Source organism: Paramisgurnus dabryanus, chromosome 16, assembly GCF_030506205.2.
Source record: "Paramisgurnus dabryanus chromosome 16, PD_genome_1.1, whole genome shotgun sequence".
Taxonomy (NCBI): Eukaryota; Metazoa; Chordata; class Actinopteri; order Cypriniformes; family Cobitidae; genus Paramisgurnus; species Paramisgurnus dabryanus.
The window spans coordinates 15,989,188-16,009,839 of record NC_133352.1 but is presented as its reverse complement, the minus strand read 5'-3'; the positions used below and the strand labels follow the sequence as shown (position 1 = coordinate 16,009,839).

The 20,652-nt window shown below is 37.7% G+C and overlaps 2 protein-coding genes across 4 annotated transcripts in view; one reads left to right on the top strand and one right to left on the bottom strand.

Moving 5' to 3' along the window:
• The first annotated feature begins 305 nt into the window (after positions 1-305).
• On the top strand, positions 306-8,944 carry g3bp1 (GTPase activating protein (SH3 domain) binding protein 1). Of its 2 annotated transcripts, none has more exons than XM_065266483.1 (12): positions 306-460; positions 1,417-1,533; positions 1,768-1,849; positions 1,939-2,112; positions 3,711-3,801; positions 3,892-3,982; positions 4,351-4,561; positions 6,996-7,097; positions 7,470-7,587; positions 7,836-7,964; positions 8,042-8,151; positions 8,238-8,944. In XM_065266483.1, the coding sequence occupies exons 2-12, from the start codon at positions 1,439-1,441 to the stop codon at positions 8,466-8,468; spliced, it is 1,434 nt and encodes a 477-aa protein (XP_065122555.1). In that variant the 5' UTR covers positions 306-460; positions 1,417-1,438; the 3' UTR covers positions 8,469-8,944. The 2 variants fall into 2 exon arrangements, with proteins under 2 accessions (XP_065122555.1, XP_065122554.1); XM_065266482.1 differs by having other exon boundaries at positions 7,470-7,596.
• A 4,035-nt stretch (positions 8,945-12,979) lies between these two features.
• glra1 (glycine receptor, alpha 1) overlaps positions 12,980-20,652 on the bottom strand; it is a 60,120-nt gene continuing 52,447 nt past the window's right edge. For both annotated transcript variants that reach the window (XM_065271547.2, XM_065271553.2), the window contains one exon: positions 12,980-16,440. In XM_065271547.2, the coding sequence (XP_065127619.1) occupies positions 16,153-16,440 (288 nt within the window). In that variant the 3' untranslated portion in view covers positions 12,980-16,152. The remainder of the gene's footprint in view (positions 16,441-20,652) is intronic.

Sequence of the window (20,652 nt, the reverse complement as noted above, 5' to 3'; positions counted from 1 at the left end):
GATTATTAATTGTGTTGTACGGTTTCTACTGCACAACTATCACCTGGCAACTCCGTTTCAGAAACAGAAAGCACCATGTGTAGCTACTACGCAATTACTATTCCCAAACATTGTTCAATGTTCATCACGTTCACAGGCCTAGCAACCTCCTTTCAGCGTCAATTCTAAAAGGCTACAAAAAAAATCCTATGATCGACTATAATTGGCTTATTTTCGGGGATTTTCTTAGTAGACGAATTTTGATTGGTTGCGCAGAGTCTCTGCGAAGATCTCATTGGTTGTTGACTTTTGCGTGCCCGCTCGGATTGATTTAGTAGCAGCTAATGTAAAACCGGCAATTCGCCACACGCGCTGCAGCTGCCAGTATCTGAGCTAAAGTCTCACGGCTACCGGCACGGGAGGTGATTCATTAAAATCACTTCAAACTCAATCTCAAATATAAATTACTGATTCCCTCCGGGTAAGAATTTTGATATTTTAACTTGTATTTTTAAGGGGAACGTGACGTTTCTTTATTCATAGTATGGTTTTTGCTCCCGGAGCTGTTAGCTTATTGATTCGGTTAGCTCGTGCGCAGCTAATAGCCATGTGCTTGACGTGAAACCTTTCTTTACATTAAATTATACATTTTTATATTTTTTAAGAAATATATCACACGTTATTTGTTTAACGCATGTATTATAAAGTGTAAGTGTTACAATACACAGTTTTGTTACCGGTGTGAGATTTCGTTTCTTGACACGATGCGAATTAGCTTTAGCTATATTCCGCTTTCTGTTAGCCGACATTTCCGTCAGAGAGGATCCATTTTACCTCGTCTTTTATAACGTATAACATTTAATTACTTTTGTATTTAAACGTTAGATGTTAAGCGTACACACTTTAACGTTTATTTTATACTTTTACTGAGGTTGGTGTTTTACACACAACGATAACCTAATATTACCTAATGCGACGAAGTGCTGTACACGTGCCTTATTAATTTTTGTGCTTTGAGACATTCCAGAAAATGTGAAATTTGCCGTAAATGTTAGCTTCAGCTTGTCATTTACATAAGCGTGATCACAAAAGCAGGCTCAGGGTGGCAACGAGGCCATTGGAGATAAACGGGCCTAGTTCACTACATCACACAATGGACCAGTCTGATTACAACTTTTGGTTTTATTAGCTATACAATTTTGATATACACGATCATCAGAGAATTTTAAGGATTTATCCCCTGACCACAGGGTGTATGATTTTCAGAAACCCACAGTAGAGGCGTCGACTCTATACGCCCTCATTCCGTGTCGATTGGCTTAACAAAGGGATTTGTTTCAGTTTCACCCTAGGGTCTAATGCGTTTCGTTTCTTAAGCATTTATGTTTAACGTCTAAAGAGTTTGAGAATGAACCTTCATGTTTTTGTTACTTGCAGTTGAAACCAGTTGACCAAAGAAATGGTGATGGAGAAGCCAAGTGCCCAGCTTGTCGGGCGAGAGTTTGTCCGACAGTACTACACCCTGCTGAACCAGGCTCCTGATTACCTGCACAGGTGAGAGTCACGTGCCTTCACGTAAACCTACTATTCTTAGATCAGAAAGGTATAACAGTAAAACTTGCTACTTATAACTATGTATCTACATATGTTGCATGGAAAATATGTAGCTATATTTAAACATCTTGGATTACTGTAGTAGCAACCCTTTTTAAAGCCCCTACCGGTTACGTTTGTGCTTAAAGTGAAGTGTATTTAAAATAACATGATGCATATTGGACTTGTTCTTAGGTTTTATGGCAAGAACTCCTCTTATGTTCATGGTGGTCTGGACGGTAATGGCAAACAAGCTGAAGCAGTCTTTGGGCAGTCGGTAAGTGTTTCATTTCCAGTGCTCATGTCTGAGTTGGTCATTAATGATGGTTTGTTTCAAATGTTAATGTTTTCATGGTTTTCCTATAGGAAATTCATAAGAAGGTTATGGCTCTGAGCTTCCGAGATTGCCACACTAAGATAAGGCATGTGGATGCCCATGCCACCCTGAACGAGGGAGTGGTGGTGCAGGTCATGGGCGAGCTGTCCAATAACATGCAGCCCATGAGGAAGTTCATGCAAACGTTTGTTTTGGCACCTGAGGTATGAACATTGATTCTGTTATCAGATGTAGACTGATAGCAGTGTAATACTTTAATGTGACATTTTATCAATTATTAAACGCGTACTCAATGTGACACCTGATTTAAACTCATCCCAGTGAGTAGTGAACACAGACCGGCCGTTTCTCAATATGAAGGCTACAGCTACTTTCTTATTTCATAATATTAACAATTATAAAGTTGACTTATTCTTAATTAATCTTAAATTGATGTAATATGCCTATGACTTGCTAATGTAATGCTCAGTTAACTTGAATAAACCAAGCTTGATGATGTATGCAACCTTTGCAGGCTGCAGCCTTCGAATTGAGAAACTGCCACACACACCCGAAGCCGTGAGCAATTGCTCGGGGAGCATTTGGGGTTAAGGTGCCTTGCTCAAGGGCTCCTCAGTCACAACCTGCAGGCCATGAGACTTCGGGCGCACCCTCACTGTCCAAACCAAATAGCGCTCGGTTGCGTTGGACTCCAATGATTCGTTTGACTAGTGTGATCGCTCTGTAAAGGGCCTGTGCCCACTTGCAGGTGTGGGCTGGAGCGCGGTTCACTTAGGCTCAGGTGCAGAAGGCTATAGTGTGAGTGTAATCACACCTGAGTGCGATTCAAAAGGAGAGGCGTCAATTGCGCGGCCACTTACCTTCATATGCCACCTTTAAAAACCAACTAAGCAATATGATAGACATGTGTGAGGGCTGTGTGTCGTCGTGCACCAAACGACTCGGACTAAAAAACACAGACTTGACATTACGATGGGTTCCAGTGTTAAGAGAGCGCTTTATTTCCTGCTTTATTCAAAACAATCGCATCCTTATGAAAACACGCCGGGGCTCGGATCGATAGAAGTACAGTGTGAGTACGGGGGGACAATCGCGCTGGAGTATGGTTTGGCTGGGTTTGGATAATGTGAGTGCGCCCTTGTAACACGAGAGTTGCCCGATTCTCTAACCACTAGGCTACGACTTTATACATCTTGTTCAGTTTATGCACCAGTGCATCTTCACAGCTTTTGTCTTTATGAATATTACACATTTTTAAATGACAACAAATCTGGCAAGTTGATAGTTGACTTGGCATGATTTATATCTGTTACTTTGTTAAAATTATTAAAAAAAAATTTGTAGCTATTTTTGAGACTAAATACTGCTTATTCTGTGAATCAATCAAACATGATCACCGATCGGCTAAAAGGTTCATTACCAAATTAGTTTTAATTAAAATGATTGCTAAAAATCCTTATCCTTTAATCACAAATGAGTAGATGAGTAAGATAAATTAATTGGTTATTAAGGCAGGATTTATAAATGTAATTAGTCTAAGTCTATATCTTTTATAAAGGATTATTTTGGCATTTCAGGGAGTCATTTGCACTTTTCAGTCTTCTGTATTAGGCTGATGCAAGTTTTATTAAAGGGCAGCTTTCAAAATGCAGTAGTTCTTGGCAAAACAAGATCTTTACCTAATGTGCCTGGAGCAATTTTCCCTCAGAGCAAATTAACTTTTGGTTTCTGTTCTTTGTAATTGATGTCTTAATACTCCTGTCTATCTACATTTTTGTTTTGCTATGTCATCTTTTTTTAGGGCACTGTTGCAAATAAGTTCTACGTACACAATGATATATTCCGGTACCAGGATGAAGTATTTGGCGATTCTGACTCTGAACCTCCTGAGGGTGAGTAGCTGATAATCTTAATGTATTTAGGCTCTTAATAGTAATTTATCTCACCGTGATAAGTTGACTTAATTTTCCTTCTGTTGACAGAGTCTGAGGAAGATGTGGATGAGCTGGAGCGGGACCATTCACCTGAGGTGGTCCAGGAAGAGCCTGCTTCATACTATGAACAGTCACCCTGGTAAACATTTTTTACTTTGTTCAGTTATGTCAAATAGTGTTTGTCCCCATTATGATTTAATTAGAAAGGATGAACAACCGTATATATGTTGTGTTTTTGGGGTTCCCCAGTTAATTTAGAATATGTACTTTTTTGTATATATCCTAATCATCTAACTTTAAATGAGGTGCTTGAGGACGCTTTGGCTAGCCCTTCATACAAATTAAATATAGAACATACAGGTTTACTATGTCATGATTTGCAATATAGGGCAAAGCCTATTTAAGTTCAGTCATGCAGCGTCTAAAACTTGCTCTACATAATACCTTCTCAAAATAGAGCCACTAAGATCATAAATGTGGTTTAATATAAAATGGTGGCTTTTACAGTGTGGAGCCTGAGGTGGTGCAGGAAGAGGTGGCTGTAACCCCAGAGCCCCAGCCTGAGCCAGAAGAAGAGGTGGAGCCTGAGCCAGCAGCTGTAGAGCTGAAACAGGAGCCTGTCAGTCAACCTGAAGCTCATGCTGAGGAAAAGATTCAAAGATCTCCCCCTTCACCCACGCCTGCTGACACCGCGCCCGCCATGCCAGAGGGCAACCAGGTAAGACCACGCTCATTATTCACTTTTTACCGCAGGGCTAGTTAACTGTGGTCCTCAAGGGTACCATTTTCTGAGGAGTTCAGATCTGACCCAAGCAAAAACCATGGCCTGGAATTTAAGCAATCTTGAAGTCATGTTTTTGTTTGTTCACATGTCCTAGGGGTCGAGCTTGAATATGACCCCAGAGTTGAGTAGCCATGCTCAATTGATAGTTTCAGTCATGTGGGTTGGAGGGCAAGAAAGCGCCAGTTTACTTTGGGCTCTCTATACAATCCTTACAGAAAAATGCATAGTTTTGTGATTGTTGCGGGCAAAAATCCTTGATCTTGCGGCACCTTTTCTTAAAAAAATGCGATGGAATATGCGGGATATTTATGCAATGAAATTGTGGGAACTTGCAAAAACTGCGGTTGGATGAAAAGGAGAAAAGTGAATTTCCAAAAACCCTGTTAACACTAGGCTACTACCTAAATGTAAATGCAACATTTTTCAACTTTGTACTAAGATATGTGACTTTTTGCTATGAAAATGCAGGGATTATGAAATCTTGAAAGCCCCGCATATTTTGCGTGCAGAAATCTGCAATTTATGCGGTGAAGAAAGTGCGGCGTATTTAAAAAAAAGCGAGCCCCAACATAATATGCAGACTTTGACTGATTATGCATTGAATCATGCGATCACGTTTTTATATTGCTGCCAGGATTGTGTAAGGAATTAGGGTTAGGCGATGTCCCCTCAATTGGCAGTTGACTATGGTTATGTTAAACCATCGCGATGGACGATGATATCGTTAGGCAGGGGGGTATTTTAATTTTTCGTTATATAATTATTATTCGTTATTCTACTTCATTACTTTCACTTAAGAGGAGTTGTGCACTTTTTATTTTACTATATAATTATATTTATTTTAATATATTACTGCCACCAGTACTCCATCAGAGCGGGTCTTCAGCACCGCCAGCACTTCAATCCGCACCTTATTAAAACTAGACAAAGTGAACAAGTTGGTATTTCTGTCCAGAAACATCAAAATGTAAACATGGTCTGTGTATGTAAATCCCACGTTTTGGTCGGAGTGTTGTTGCTATTTTCTTGTTCTTGGCATTCGGTGAATTATATCTTAAACTGCCGCTTTCAGTGCAGTATAGCCTCATATATCTATGTAACAATGAGCACGATCTCCCGAGACACTACAATAGGCTACTAATAAATGACTAATATGGGCTGTTTTCTTGTACAAAATTAATAATTAAGTTAAATATACAACATGTAAAAGACAAGATTCTAGCAATGTCAAGATCAAATGCCTGACAGGATATTTTCACAGACTAACACACGTCACTTCTCAGGCATAGACTAAAGTATTTAAAATAGCATATATGCATTAGTTTTATTTTCAAGTTAATTTATAGAGCAATTCCCGCAAAGATTTTAGGTTAACTATAGTCTATAGAAGAGAGTTAGTTGGTGTATGTCGACTCGCAGCGAGTGGGGAGGGGGCGTGGCATCACAATGATGATATCGTCCATCGGCACAACCCTATAAGGAATAATTGAAAACAGGCCATTGATTATTTGAAAATAATGCACACCCAAGGTGGCAATGCGGCACAATGCGGGGTACTGTTACACCGCGGGTGTGCATTATTTTCAAATAATTCAAAGGACCGGAGTCAGTTATTCCACTTATACCACAGAAATTGCTGAGACATTGCTCTGGTCATTATTTTAAGGCATTTGAAAGGTTATGTATGCATTTATAAAAATAATCCATGAAGTATTCAACAACCCTGTGGTATAAATTAATATTAACATTATATCATTGTATTGTATAATATTATTTTAATTAATCATTAATTAATGATAAACAATAAAGATCAGTCTGAGCACAAGTTTAATACACTTTGTGTGAAAGGATTTGCAAAAATTGCGTATGTTGCATATTCACTTTCATATCACACTTGCATTTTCACATGACAACTCTTTAGTTAACAACAATCCAGGTAAGAAAATGAAGCAGATATGATTTGACAATTTTTTAACTTTTAATATTTCTCGTCTTTACGTGAGTTTACCTTTGATAAGGTGGGCACTGTAATTACCAGTGTTTGTTGATGGTTGCCATTATTGCACATACGTTTATGGGAGAATATTCACATTCCTCCTACAGAATGCAGTCAGAAACGAACACACAGAAAGAAGCATAGCCCAGGCTTGTCTCCTCGTCAGTGCATATTATTGCACAACAACTATTCAGTATTTAGCTAAATGAAAGAAATTGCTTGTTACCGTGAGCGCTTTTTGTCCTCCAGTGGGGGCGTTCCCCTGAGTATGTAAAATCACATGAAATTATCAGTTGGGTCTCATGTGAACTGTACTTTACAATGCTAAACTGGCATAAGTGAGATCTTTCAACTGCTTATTTTCCTTTTTAGCCATCCTCGTGGGCTTCAGTCACAAGCAAGAATCTCCCACCGGGTGGAGTGGTCCCTGCCACAGGTGTCCCTCCACATGTTGTCAGAGTCCCATTAGCTCAGGTAAATAAACATGTTGCTTTCACTGTTTGTATAGTGTTTGAGTATTAAAGTGCATGTATATGATTTGTTTAAAATGCTAATATTTTAAAATATTAATGTTAGTTCTGAATATGCCTTGTGTACCGTTTAACTAGATCAAACGTTACACAAGTTGTTTACGTGCATATCTGTTGCGTAACATGTAGGCCAAGTTAAATCTCAGCTATATATATCTATATACCCCATCAACATTGGACTTGTTTACTTAGTGGCATAACAGTAGAAAGCTTCAATAATGGATGTGTTTTAAGAGTTGATTAAAATGATTTATGCTCATTTTGTGCACATGCAGTTTTGCAGTAGGTGTTCAACAATTATTGTGTTACTTCGTAGCCGCGTGTAGAGGTGAAAGCAGAAACACAGACCACAACACAGAGACCCCAGAGAGACCAGAGACCACGTGACCAAAGACCAGGACCGTCCCCAGCTCACAGAACACCTAGGCCAGGAGGTGTGCAAAGTAATTCTTTTTTTCAGTATTTATTTGCAACAATGTAATTGGAGCTGATTTTGCATCTTATGTATGAGTTACAGTGCTTAAGGCAGCTTCAGCACAGTTTAATAAACATTCTGTCTGCATATAAATGGCCTCTCACCTCACAAAATTGAAAGTAAAATTAAAGCACAAATCACCGTTAAGTGGTTATACATCATATGCAGATTGTGGTGTCACCTGTCTAATGCACAATCTTTGTTTAGCACTGCGGGAAGGAGAGGGTGGTGAGTCAGAGGTGAGGAGAACAGTCCGGTACCCTGATAGCCAACAGCTCTTCGTTGGAAACGTACCCCACGATGTGGATAAGACCGAGCTTAAGGAATTCTTTGAACGTGAGTTTTGGAAAGCATATATTTTAAAACCATTATTTTTTTGTGGTTGAGGCTTACCTGTTTATTTTCTTACCCAGAATATGGCACAGTCTTGGAGTTGAGAATCAACAGCGGTGGCAAGCTGCCTAACTTTGGATTTGTGGTGTTTGACGATTCTGAGCCAGTGCAGAAGATTCTCAGCAATCGGGTAAGTTTTGTTTTAAGGTTTAGTTTGCTTGCTTTATATCTAATGCATGACCTTTTTAAAACTTGCTCTTTACTTTCACTTTTCAGCCCATCAAACTGCGAGGAGATGTTCGGCTGAACGTGGAAGAAAAGAAGACCCGCTCGGCCCGTGAAGGTGACCGACGAGACATCCGCCCCAGAGGCCCTGGAGGACCGCGAGACAGGATTGGCGGTTCAAGGGGACCACCTACCCGTGGAGGCATGGCTCAGAAACCTAGTTTCGGAGCCGGTCGTGGCACAGGACCCAGCGAGGCCCGCTACGCGGGACCGCGTCAGTGAGGCAGCTCCCACGTCATTCGCTGCTGATGCAAGTCACCCTGGTTAATAAACACAGATGGCTTTCCTTGTTCCCCGTCTCCATTCCCCCCACTCCAGGACCCAGGAGTTTGAATTCTTTATCTGGACTCTTCCTTTATTTCTGAGTTTGAACTTGAATTTGTTGTAGAAAAACAAAACTACTTGAATTGGGGAAGGAGAAACCTGGTATTTGGTTTTAGCGTTCTCTCCCTGTTTCTTAAAGGAACGTGTTTTTACTGCTTGGGCAATCCTGTGTATTGCTAGCACCCGCTTTCAGGTCAATTGCAAGTATGGTTTTATTTGGAATTGTTACCAAGTCGAATCATGGTTGTGTGTGAGTGACTATCTAGCATGTAAAGAATCCTGTTTGCCTTCTACTGTTGCACTTCATCAAGAATGACAACATTTTAACAACTCCACTGTTGAGAGAACAAAAATAAACTATGTACTATTTTGAAGCATGGGTGTGTCTTGTCTGGGGATGAGGTTAACGGGGTTCCCATGGTCATGAATGGGGCCTCACGCTGTGCTTTTTCATTTTCTTGCAGTCTCAATTTAGAAATGCTACTTTATGACTAAAGTAATGGATAATAATTGGTCAAAAGGTCTGGAAATCCTCCACCTATAGTTTCTTGTAGCATAGGCTCAATCTTTCGTTATTGCCCGCATAGTCTTGGTCATAACAGCAAGTCAATTTTGTGACCGTAGACATCTATCACCCAGCTGCCAGAATGATGAGATTTTGTGATATTGTGCTGCTACTCTCAACAAATATCAATACGTAATAATACTCCAGCAGCGTTCTTTCACAGGTACTGTGTCCTGAGGCATCCGGTGCCCAATCATCTTTCCATTTTCTCAGTGTGATTGCATTACTGATGTATCATGAGATTATTGACCTTAATTATAAATTCATGTGATTGCATCTACTGAAGATTTACAAGTGTAGCAATTGGATTAACGGTATGATAAGTAGCCGCTGAGTGTTGACCAGCAGGGGGCCCGGCATTGGTATTCATGAAAGAAAAACTGCTGTATGCGACCGCTCCATTGCTTTCCCATACATATCACATGTGGGTTGAAGAGATGTCCTTATTCACACAACTACTTGACTCCCACGAGTCTTCTGCATCACACACGGTGATGGTCCAAGCTATTTAAAACTCGCCACAGCTATGTTCTCTGCTTGCATACTTTTGAGTCAAAATATGGCAATCTCAGGAGCATTTTGTCAGTTTGTTAATAAAGGAAAATATATGCCTCTGTTTCTGGGCTAAGACTGAAAATATTCATTTCTCGTATGTTGTGAAACGTTCTGTCAAAGCCTTCATGTTTCACTGGTTTCAGGCCCTGTGGCGGTTTTTGTGTCAGCTGTAAAGCGATTCCGTCCCAATGTCGTAGTAATGCGCAGGATAGTCAGATGGTCTGGGTAAACTGGAGTTGGGGGAGGGGGAAAATTGATCAAGCGTTTCTGGAAAATAATCCATGCGCATAATTAAAATCTATTGTAATGTGAGCCATAAGGCGAGAGTAAGAATGCCAACACACTAATACATTATTTTTTGTTAAACATAAAGGAAGGTATTTTAAGGTAGCATGAGCAACATTGACTTCCATATTAGGATAAAAAAAAATTAAAGGGAAGGTGCTCCAAAACTGTTTGATTACAAAATATATTTGTGTTCAGCAAAACTAAGAAATATAAGAGTTTAAATGATGTTAGAATTTTCAGTTTTGGGTTAACCTTTAAACAAACCTGTTTTTACATTATTTGAATTTATATAAAAATTGTTGGGGTTCATAACCACAAAATAAAAGAATGCTTCACCATAAGAATATTAGAAATATCTGGCAAATGTATATCCAGCCATAAACACCGCTTTGAATTTGAATCATAAAAAATTAATAAATACTCATAATAGTCATGGATTAGCATTTAACTATAGACCAAGGTTATGTGTTTCATAAAAAGAGAATGAACACACAATATGAGAGGAAATGCTGGAAAAAGGCTATTTCTGATATGTTCAATGAATAACCACTGCTGCATACTCAACACTGTATAGACAACTCTTAAAAAGAAACAATGGTAACACTTAACATTAACTTTGTGTTTATTAGCTAACGTGAACTAACAATAAACACTACTTCTACAGCATTTATTGATCTTAGTTTATGTTAATTTCAGCATTTACTAATACATTTATAAAATCAAGCATTGTAACTGTTAACATTAATTAATGCATTATGAACTAATAAAAACTTAAAATAGTTTTAAATTTGCACATGCACATTGTGGACTTGTGTTTATGTTAGTATCATATGATGTTAAAATATTTGGTAACACTTTACATTAAGGTTGCATTTGTTAACATTAGTAAATGCATTAGCTAACATTAATAATTTTATTCTGTACTCTAAAAATGGCTGGGTTATTTTTGACCCATAATGGGTAAATATTAGACAGAACACACAGCCGATTTAAAATTGACCTAATGCTGTTTTGTTTTAACCCAACTGTTGTGTTATTATAATCCATGGTTGCATAAAAACAACCCAACATTGGATAATTTTTAACCCAGTTTTGTCCAATATTTACCCATTATGGGTCAAAAATAACCCAGCCATTTTTAGTGTGTGTGTGTGTCATTTTTATTTAATTTTTTATTCTGTCCATGGTGCAGACCTGACTGTAATTTAACTACTGGTTAAATAGCCTCTATACAATTGTCTATGTGAAAAATAAAACCCTGGAATGAGCTAACACTGAACAATACTTCTACAGCATTTATTAATCTTAATTCATGTTATTTTTGGCATTTACTAATATATTATTACAATAAGAAGGTGTTACTGATTACATTAATTAATGCACCATGAATCAACATGAACAACTGTATTAACATTAACAAGAATTAATAAAGGCGGAAAAAATATTGCTCATTGTTAGTTCATTAGCTAATGCATTTACGAATGTTAACAAATACAACCTTATTGTAAAGTGTGTATATATATATATATATATATATATATATATATATATATATATATATATATATATATATATATATATATATATATATATAATTTTTTTGCTTGTTTTATGCACAAAATCACTTAAATTTGATATTTTTGGTCTAAAAACTAGATTTTTGCTCATCAAGAAAAAGCATCTTGATTTAAGAATTTTTAGATATTTTTACTGAAAAAAAGACAAAAATACTAAGAATTTCTACCAATGGTGTGAGAAAATTTTGCTTAAATTAAGTGTTTAAGAAAAAAGAAATGTAATTTTAGATTTTTTTTCAGTCCATTGGCAGATATTTTTGCTTGTTTTAATCACAAATTCATTTAAATTGTATATTTTTTGTCTAAAAAATAGACCTATATGCTTAGGTCATTTTGATCATCAAGAAAAAGAAAAGAAATCTTGATTTAAGAATTTTTAGATATTTATACTGAAAACAAGACAAAATTACTAAGTAAGAAAGTCATTTTTGCAGTGTAAGTCACACAAGTATTGTTTGATTTTTCAGAACATTTTAACAAATTTTTTTCAAAAAGCGGTGGGGACAAAATCAGCCATTTCAAAAAGTGGTGGGGACATGTCCCCAGTGTAAATGACACCTATGACAAATGTGTATACATTTGGTACAATATGTACCTCTAAGGCAGTGGTTTTCAAACTGGGGGCCAGGGCCGCGAGATGGTGCCAGGGGGCCCCAGTTTTATGGCATTTTATCAAATACATTCATTTATCATGAATTCTGTGTAATTAAACCTATAAGAAAAATAAGGCTACTAACCAAAAGTACTACTTTTTTGTATAATTTAATGTTTTTTTTTATTAAAATGTTGAGTTTTAGAACAGTTTTTTGTCACAAATTTTCTTTGGGGTGCCGCGAAGAAATGCACCATACACAAGGAAGGGTACTGCCCCAGTGACGAGTGCTTCTAAAACAATATAGGGTAATTATTATATAATTTATTTTGTCAAAAAATAACCAACATTACTTGGTTACACGGTCAAGTTATTGATAAAGAGCCTCAGGAGTTAGTATACTTATATTTTTATTTTATCTTCATACTGTTACAAATAGGTGAAGTTAGGGCTTGTAACCCGAGAGTTGCCGGTTCGAATCTCATGGCCGGTGGGTTGTGACTGTGGTTCCGTTGAGCACCTTACCCTAATCGCTTCACGGGTGCTGGGATAGCTGCCCACTGCTCTGTGTGTGTGTGTGTGTGTTAACTCACTGGGATGGGTTAAATGCAGAGGTCAATTTTTCACATGATACTTCCCTGCTACTTTTTACATTCAAAGCTGCATTTCTTCTATGCCTCATTATAAATAAAGAAACTGATTTTTTTTTTATCAAGATTAGATGAATTGCTTACTAAATATACCTTTAGACACCAATGAGCATCACTGACTCATAAGTCACTGCAATAGTTAAAGATTCAGCTCTCACAAACTTCACAACTCTCACAAACAGTTGAGATATTTTAGTTCAGAAAACCTTTAATAGTAGAATTAGATTTAGCATTATGACATATTTCAATAAATATCGTGTTATATACAGATATAGCAGAAATGGTACATTCCTTTTTTTCTTCAAATTGCTCACATTTCTGTACAAGCCAAAAAATATCTGCCATTTTAATTCTATTCATGCAAAATTCCACATTTTAGTATTGGAACATAAAAATAAGGATCTGCATTTTTTTTCTTCACCAATTGGAAGTGCACTCCGATGCACTCTGTCAATAAGCAAATGAAGAGATGCACTTTGTGCCAATACACAATTTAAGCAAATCAACCAAAAAATTAAGGCCATACCAACTTGTGCAAAAATGAAAACTTTACCCACAGTTTTGCATACATTGCTTACATCAGATCACCATGCCCACTGTCACTCTGACATCATCGGTTCATGGGCGATTACAATATAAAGTACGCAATGTGTCATTGTTCAAAACAACAAAGGGGTTAAAGAAATAAATGCGAAAGCCAAAAACAATATCATGCCTCAATAATTTCGATTGACTGAAATCATATGGACAATAAAATGACATTTGCATGATTCTCAGGCCAAAGAAAAAAAACCTGTTTTGTATACAGAACACATTTCACATCACATTGCCCTTGTATTCCCAAGCCAGGATTAATCTCAGATGTTCGCGTCTTTTATATTGCGTTTAGCACGTTGGGTGTGTGAGGGCAAAACTGTTGTCATTTACACAGAGAGCAGTATCAGAAATAGCCTTAAGCAGGGTTTGTCGATAAAGAAATCTGTCATTAACGGCAACATTAAGCTGAACAATATTTCTACAAATCTTCTTTAAATGTGTTTTTGACTACATATTTGAATTGTCCCATTTCAGAGCCTGCATCAAAAATGAGCACATCAAAAGCATCTCGATCACTTTCCACACTGTACATTGTGATGTATATTATACATCGTATGCCTCTATCAGTCTCACGGATGGAGCGTAAACCAGTTTAAGAAAGACTAGTCTGGTGACTACGTGAACTAATCAAAATTAAGATTATGAGGAATGTCAAAAATAGATCCTGTCAACAAAATTCAAATGATATGTAACCTTGCTACATTGTGCTGCTGTTGGTTTACAATGTTCCTCTTTGAATTACTAATGATTTTGGTTTCAACTAAATGAGTCCTAAATATAATTCTGATAATCCGGTGTTTTAATGGAATTCCCGCCATGTTGGGGGATAAACCAGTTTTACGAACACATATACATATGTATGCGAATATCATATTGATACAGGAGAAGAGGATTTGACATTGATAATCAAAAATAGCCCTTCGAATGATGTCATGATGCCAGATCATTTAAATAAACAATAAGTTATTTCAAAATGTGAAAATATCTCATTATATTTATTAAGACCAAAACATTATTATACCATTAATTAGACTTTTTTTTTGTATTTCTTGGTAATGTGTTGCCCAGTCAAGACTATCCTATGTAACAAAATGTCTAAATATAAAGGGACCTGAAATGAAATAAAGTATCGTTTTAAAACATTACAGATTTTACAATTGAACAAAACTGAAAATGTCTGTTTCCAGGACTGAAGTGAAAACAGGAAATTAAATGTCAAAAGCATAGTTGTTATAAATACAGGCTATGACAAAATGACTCTTTGGTTTGAAAAAACAAATGATGTTACGCATGGTACAAACTTGCATATCCTACAGAAAGCATCTATCATCTATCACACAGCCTGTTAAGCCCTGGACACCATGTTCATGTTTTAAATCAGTGGATCTCTTCATACCAGCAGTCAAACGAAACATTACAAAAGTGAAAAATGACATCTATATCATCTGTATAGCACAAAAAAGCCTTGCCATGCATAGACAAGTTTCCCAATGCTATTTTATAGCCATAATCAAGGATGAATAGAAGATACGGGATAAAGTCTTTGTGGGCCCTCAGAATAAAATATCCATATTTACCATGATAAACACTTAAAATAATTGCATATATGATTATTGCATAGAGAAGCCAGATGAAGATGCATTTTAAATTTCATAAACTAAACCTTTGTGCACTTATTACCTTTGCTGCACAACATACATAATATAGTTTGAAAAATCACTGTAATATACATTTGGTTTGAAATATAGTTGTAGTTTTATCATGGCACTGGCTTGTACTGCTTATTTACCAAGCTTATAAAAATAACACTTTCAGCTGTATGAAATAGTATGAGTTATGAAAGATCTCAGCTTTTATCCGTGTCCATTTCTGGTGCATTCTGAGTGGGTCGAATTTGCCAAAACATACATATACATAAATATATACTGTATGTGTATATATGTTTCCTTCACACACCTTAGCAAGGTCGTTTTAGCTTTTAATATTTCACAGTCCTTTGAAAATGTAAACAGATGAAAAATGCAATTGAGACCTCTCGGAGACCTGAAAATAAGATGTATTACAGCAACATGATGTTTGGCACATGAACAAAAAATGAGCACAGATAGAGGAACACATTGACCACAACTCGAATAAATAATTGTTTTGACTGGCACTCCATTAGTAATTCATATCAGAGTTAAACATCGGGACAGTTCTGACAAGTGCTTGTAATACACACATCAAATGCAAATCTGGGTCTACAGGACCCGCCACATTTTCCTCCTGTTTTCATGGAAGCCCGAACTGCCTTGCGATCTCAAAATACGTTCAACTTTCAAAGGCGTTCTCATGGAAGTATTATAATTTAAATATATATGATATATATTACACAGCTGTAACGATTCTCCATATTCTCCCAATGCAGTACGTCTTCAAGTTGCAAAAAAAGTTTTCCTCCTCTGGGATTCCCAGTCGTCGGTTTCAAAGTTCTTAGAGACGTTTTGCAAAAAGTTTCATATTTACTTCAGTCGTTTTGAATTTTTTTTAGTAAATATATTGCCACATTCATATATCATGCATTTTACTGCATTGCTATTGCACAGGTCCGGATTATTCATGGGGGGGGGGGCAGGAGAGAAAGAGACGAAAAATATTCATAAATACCTCTGCTGGGGGCTCATCATCACCGGAAGCAAGTGAGCGCTGCACTGAGATAAAGGCGGGCGCAGAAAGATGGGGAGTGTGAGCGTGGAGACGGGGATATTCGGATCTCTTCTTACTGCTTGTGAACATCCTCGCTGCGTATGATCTTGTAAATGATCCAGTAGAAAATGTTAAAAATGAGGAAGACCAGCGGAAAGGCCACGCGCGACACGGTGTCGATCCGTTTGGCGCGGCTGATGAAGAGCTTGCGCATCTCCTCCACGGTTTTCTCAGGGGGGTTGGCGGAGGTGGGCGCGTTGTTGTTGTTCCCCTTAATGGCCATGCCATCTTTGGCCTGCAGGCACGCCGGGCCCATGCCGTAGGCCGCGAAGCTGAATCGGCCGTCTCCTGCCTCGTCCTCCTGCAACACAGCACAATCGTTCATCTGTCAAGCGTCAACAAGCCTATTATCCACACACTCCACCTTAAACAATGCGGAGAGCCTGGCCTTTAATGCCCTTTTATTGATCCCTTCAATCCTGTTGGCTTGATCTGCAGCACACATCTTTAATGTGGCACAGCATGATATGGATTACTAGCCTGGTATAACCAGACTCTCGTACATTCATTTCATTTGTACAGAGAGTCTGGCCACGCTCCATTGCAAAGCGTTACTTCCTTTAAGGAGGGTCCATTGTTGAAGTTTAAAACTATTGGATCTGCCCAGAGTCACTCAGGATCTGCCAAAGCCAATCGCTAACGTGTGGTCGTGACGTATATCATGCACCGAAACCGTCCGGAAACAACAAGTCAGAATAATCAGACAAACAAAAGTTAGCAAACCTGGTTCTTGCTCCGGCTTTAACTTCTGTATATTCGGCAGTTTTGCAACAACGGACCAAATAGCTTTTCTCACGTCTTTCTCCGCTGCCGTTACTGAACTACAACTCAAACTGACGCACGACCTCAACGTCATCGTTCTTAGCCACCCCCATCTGTTCGCTGATTGGTCCTGCAGATTTTTGCAGGAGAAAACGAAACTCTATAGAGCCATCCCAGACGTACTGCTGAAGCGAAATGAAAAATAAGCGGAAGCACGTAGGAGGGCGGAGCCAGGCTAATGGATTACATGCGCTTATGAGAATTAACTATTGACATATGTTCGCTGGACAGCAGTCAGAGGTCACAATATTTCAGGAGATTAAATGCTGACCTTGCTTTGCAACTTTTGCCTACTATTCATTTTTGAGATTAAGTCCCATCTTAATATGCTGAGACTGTTGCTTAAAGGAAAACACCACCGTTTTTCAATATTTTACTATATCTCAATTTAGACTAATTAATACATACCTATATATTTTCAATGCGTACACTTAACTTTGTACAATGTGTCGTGATTGTGTTAGCATTTAGCCTAGCCACATTCATTCCTTAGGATCCAAACAGGGATGAATTTAGAAACCACCAAACATTTTCATGTTTTCCATATTTAAAGACTGTTACATGAGTAGTTACACGAGTAAGTATGGTGGCACAAAATAAAACGTGGAGATTTTTTAAGTGGGTAAAAATGAGAACTATATTGTATGGAAGAGCACTTAGATTGCAGCACTTCGACCTCGGGCGCAGTAATATTGACGAAAGTTTAAGCGAGAGGTGTAGTAGTCAGGAGTGATGATGTTACTGCGTTCTGAGGTCGAAGTACTGCAAGTGCCATATAATTCAAAATTCATCCCTGTTTGGATCCTAAGGAATGAATAAGGCTAGGCTAAATGCTAACACATTCACGAGGCGCTGTACAAAGACTAAGTGCACGCATTGAAAAAAGAATGGTATGTATTAATTAATCTAAGTTGAGGTAAGAACATAGTAAAATATTAAAAAAACTGTGGTGTTTTCCTTTAAATACATCAACACAATCTCACCTCAATTTGTAACTATTTTACATTTATGCATTGGGGAAATGCTTTAACCAAAGCAACATACAATCTATTCAATGTGTACAATAAAGCAATATGTGTGTTCTCGGGGGAATCAAACACGTGTATGGCTAATGCAATGCTCTAAGCTCTGGGAACACCCATATTTTATAAGGTGGCTAATTTGTGATCTCATTTAAGATAGATACATGTCACGTATATGTACAATGCAATTTTGGTGGAGCAAGATGCCTTCCTGACAGATAGTTTTATACATAGGAGGCACTATACGATCAGTGTTCGATTATGTCAAAGATTATGAGGGTCCCCTACCTAAGCCCCCCTGGCCAGGCAAAAATAATAAAATGTGATCCTGGATTAACATTTTTTTGTTGTTGTTGGTCCTGGATCAACGTTTTAATCAAAGAATTAGCCATAACTCAAACCTAACAATTTTTTACCCCTGAAGTAAGTGTGAAATAATAAAAAAGCCTCTAATCCAATCCTAAATCTACAAATCCTCGGAAAAAAAAGGGTTTACATTTATTTCAGGTAAAAATCTTTTTGATTTGTTTCAGGAGGGTAGCCAGATCGTTTTTTTTTTTCAGGGGTGGCCAGGTAAGACCCAGTGATTATATTGGGGTGGCCAAAAAAAAATCACTTAAAGCACTATTCGGACGGGATTAGTTTTCCAAACGACGTTTGAGTTTCAACATGTCCCCCAGGACGTCTGTGATTTTATGTACCGATTCGGACGGGATTAAAATTCTCAGGCTATTCCAGAGATGGGAGTGTCTGTTTCATGCATTTGGGCGTTGTAGAAGAGCACGTGCTCTGGATACGCGTGTTTGTAATGTTTATTATTTTGCTTTAAATGTAAAATTATTACAGAACATGTAATTTATAAATTTAATTTTAACAAATCAAAATAAAATATACAAATAATACTAAAGTAACGTTAGCCTATACATGTTTTATATAAATATCTGCTAATAAACCCAAAGAAATTAAGAAATAATGATTAATAACAATTTATTATCTTTATTAATTAACATAATCATTCAGGAGTTGAACAGAGTTTCTTACCTTATAATGTTAATGATATTACAGTGGCCAGTCACAGTGTTTGATATTCAGCTCGTCTTGATTTAATTATTTTATTTCACCGAATGGGAAAAAACATCCATATCTGAATGAATGGTACACAGGAAATATAATATACGCGCATTAGTAAGACCTTACGGCAGATCACGTTGGCCAAAACACGAAATGAACCACGTTTTCAAAAGATATTGCGAGCAAACACAGACATTTGCATCCGGACGGGATTAAATGTCTCAGAGGACCTCTGAGTTCGGCGAAAAACAGTAGGTAAATTGCACTGGAATTCTTACGGAGGTCGTCAGTGAAAAACACAGACATGGCCGATTCGGACAGAACTAAAAACACAGAGGACCTCTGAGAAGCACGATTTTCTCAGAGGTCCCCCTGTAAAACTAATCCCGTCCGAATAGGGCTTAAGACATAATTTCTATGCATTCTACCAAATTTGAAATCACAAACATACACACTACGCCCCTGATTCGTTTATTGCGAAATTGGGGCAAATAATGGACAGTACCGCTTTGTGGCAGCGCAGCATGAGAATTTTAAATTCATGTAGTATTTTAATATAAACCAGGGGATCCCCCTATTTTATATTTTTGTGCTTTAAAGGAGGTCCTTCAATGCTTATAGCCCCAGCCCCCCCCCCAATTCGAACACTGTAGTCGAATACACTGTATACGACTATGACTGTTTAAAATTCATAAGACAATATACACAATACAAATATACAGCATACACAAGATAAGCGGTACCCAACAAACAATATGACACAATACAATACAACACAATTGAGTAAAAGACAACAAATGTTTAATAATGTAAACATTACAAACAACATGGTTTTTGCTTCAGTGACTTTGGGCTTAGGAGTGGGGTTGGGGTAGGAATTCATTATTGTGTTTTTCTAATAATCACTCATTTCTGTACGATTCACATCGTGCAAATTCATGCAAATTAGCCACCTTGCTAAAGCACTTCCAATTTCCATGAGATCAGGCAACTCTGCAGTGCTACCAAAATGTTGTTTTGTTTGCTTAACCAATGCTGTGAATGTGCGGCAGGGATCCCTTTTCCCAACCAATTGCAAATGGACAATTATTATTTTGCAATTCCATTTGCTTATGCCGGTAGTAAAAAGTGCACGTTTCACCTATAATGAAAATGGCACCAAAATTACAAGCACATATAGACATTTCCCATTGATTACCGGGGGAAGCAAAACAGGATTATTATCTTCATAATGCACGTAGTTCATTTGCAGGTGCAAACCAATGAAGAAAACAAAGCGCTGGGAAAGGAGCCTAAAAGATCAGCCATTTTCATTCCAGGACTCCATTTTTAGACACTTTGTCCTCTTTCTGTCCTTGTCTTTCAGCTATCCCATTTATAACTTTTAATGTGTGCTGGGGTAAATGGAAGATCACACTAGGATAAGCATGTGTGTGTGTGTGTGTGTATATAGGGGTGATGCTATTCCATAGTCTTTCTAGTTTGTATACAACGTTATCTTTGATGCTGGGGTGCTACGACCTTCCCCGTCCTTCAGCTGCACCGGCTCACCATTTGTAAGTATTACGGATGCTCGCCTTTATTTCTGCAGCCATATG

Bases quoted from the DNA above. Each gene is read 5' to 3' on its own strand.
- g3bp1 (XM_065266482.1), top strand. From the start codon at position 1,439: ATGGTGATGGAGAAGCCAAGTGCCCAGCTTGTCGGGCGAGAGTTTGTC. The intron at 1,850-1,938 runs GTAAGTGTTTCA...GTTTTCCTATAG, and splicing joins AAGCAGTCTTTGGGCAGTCG to GAAATTCATAAGAAGGTTAT. The intron at 3,983-4,350 runs GTAAACATTTTT...TGGCTTTTACAG, and splicing joins TACTATGAACAGTCACCCTG to TGTGGAGCCTGAGGTGGTGC.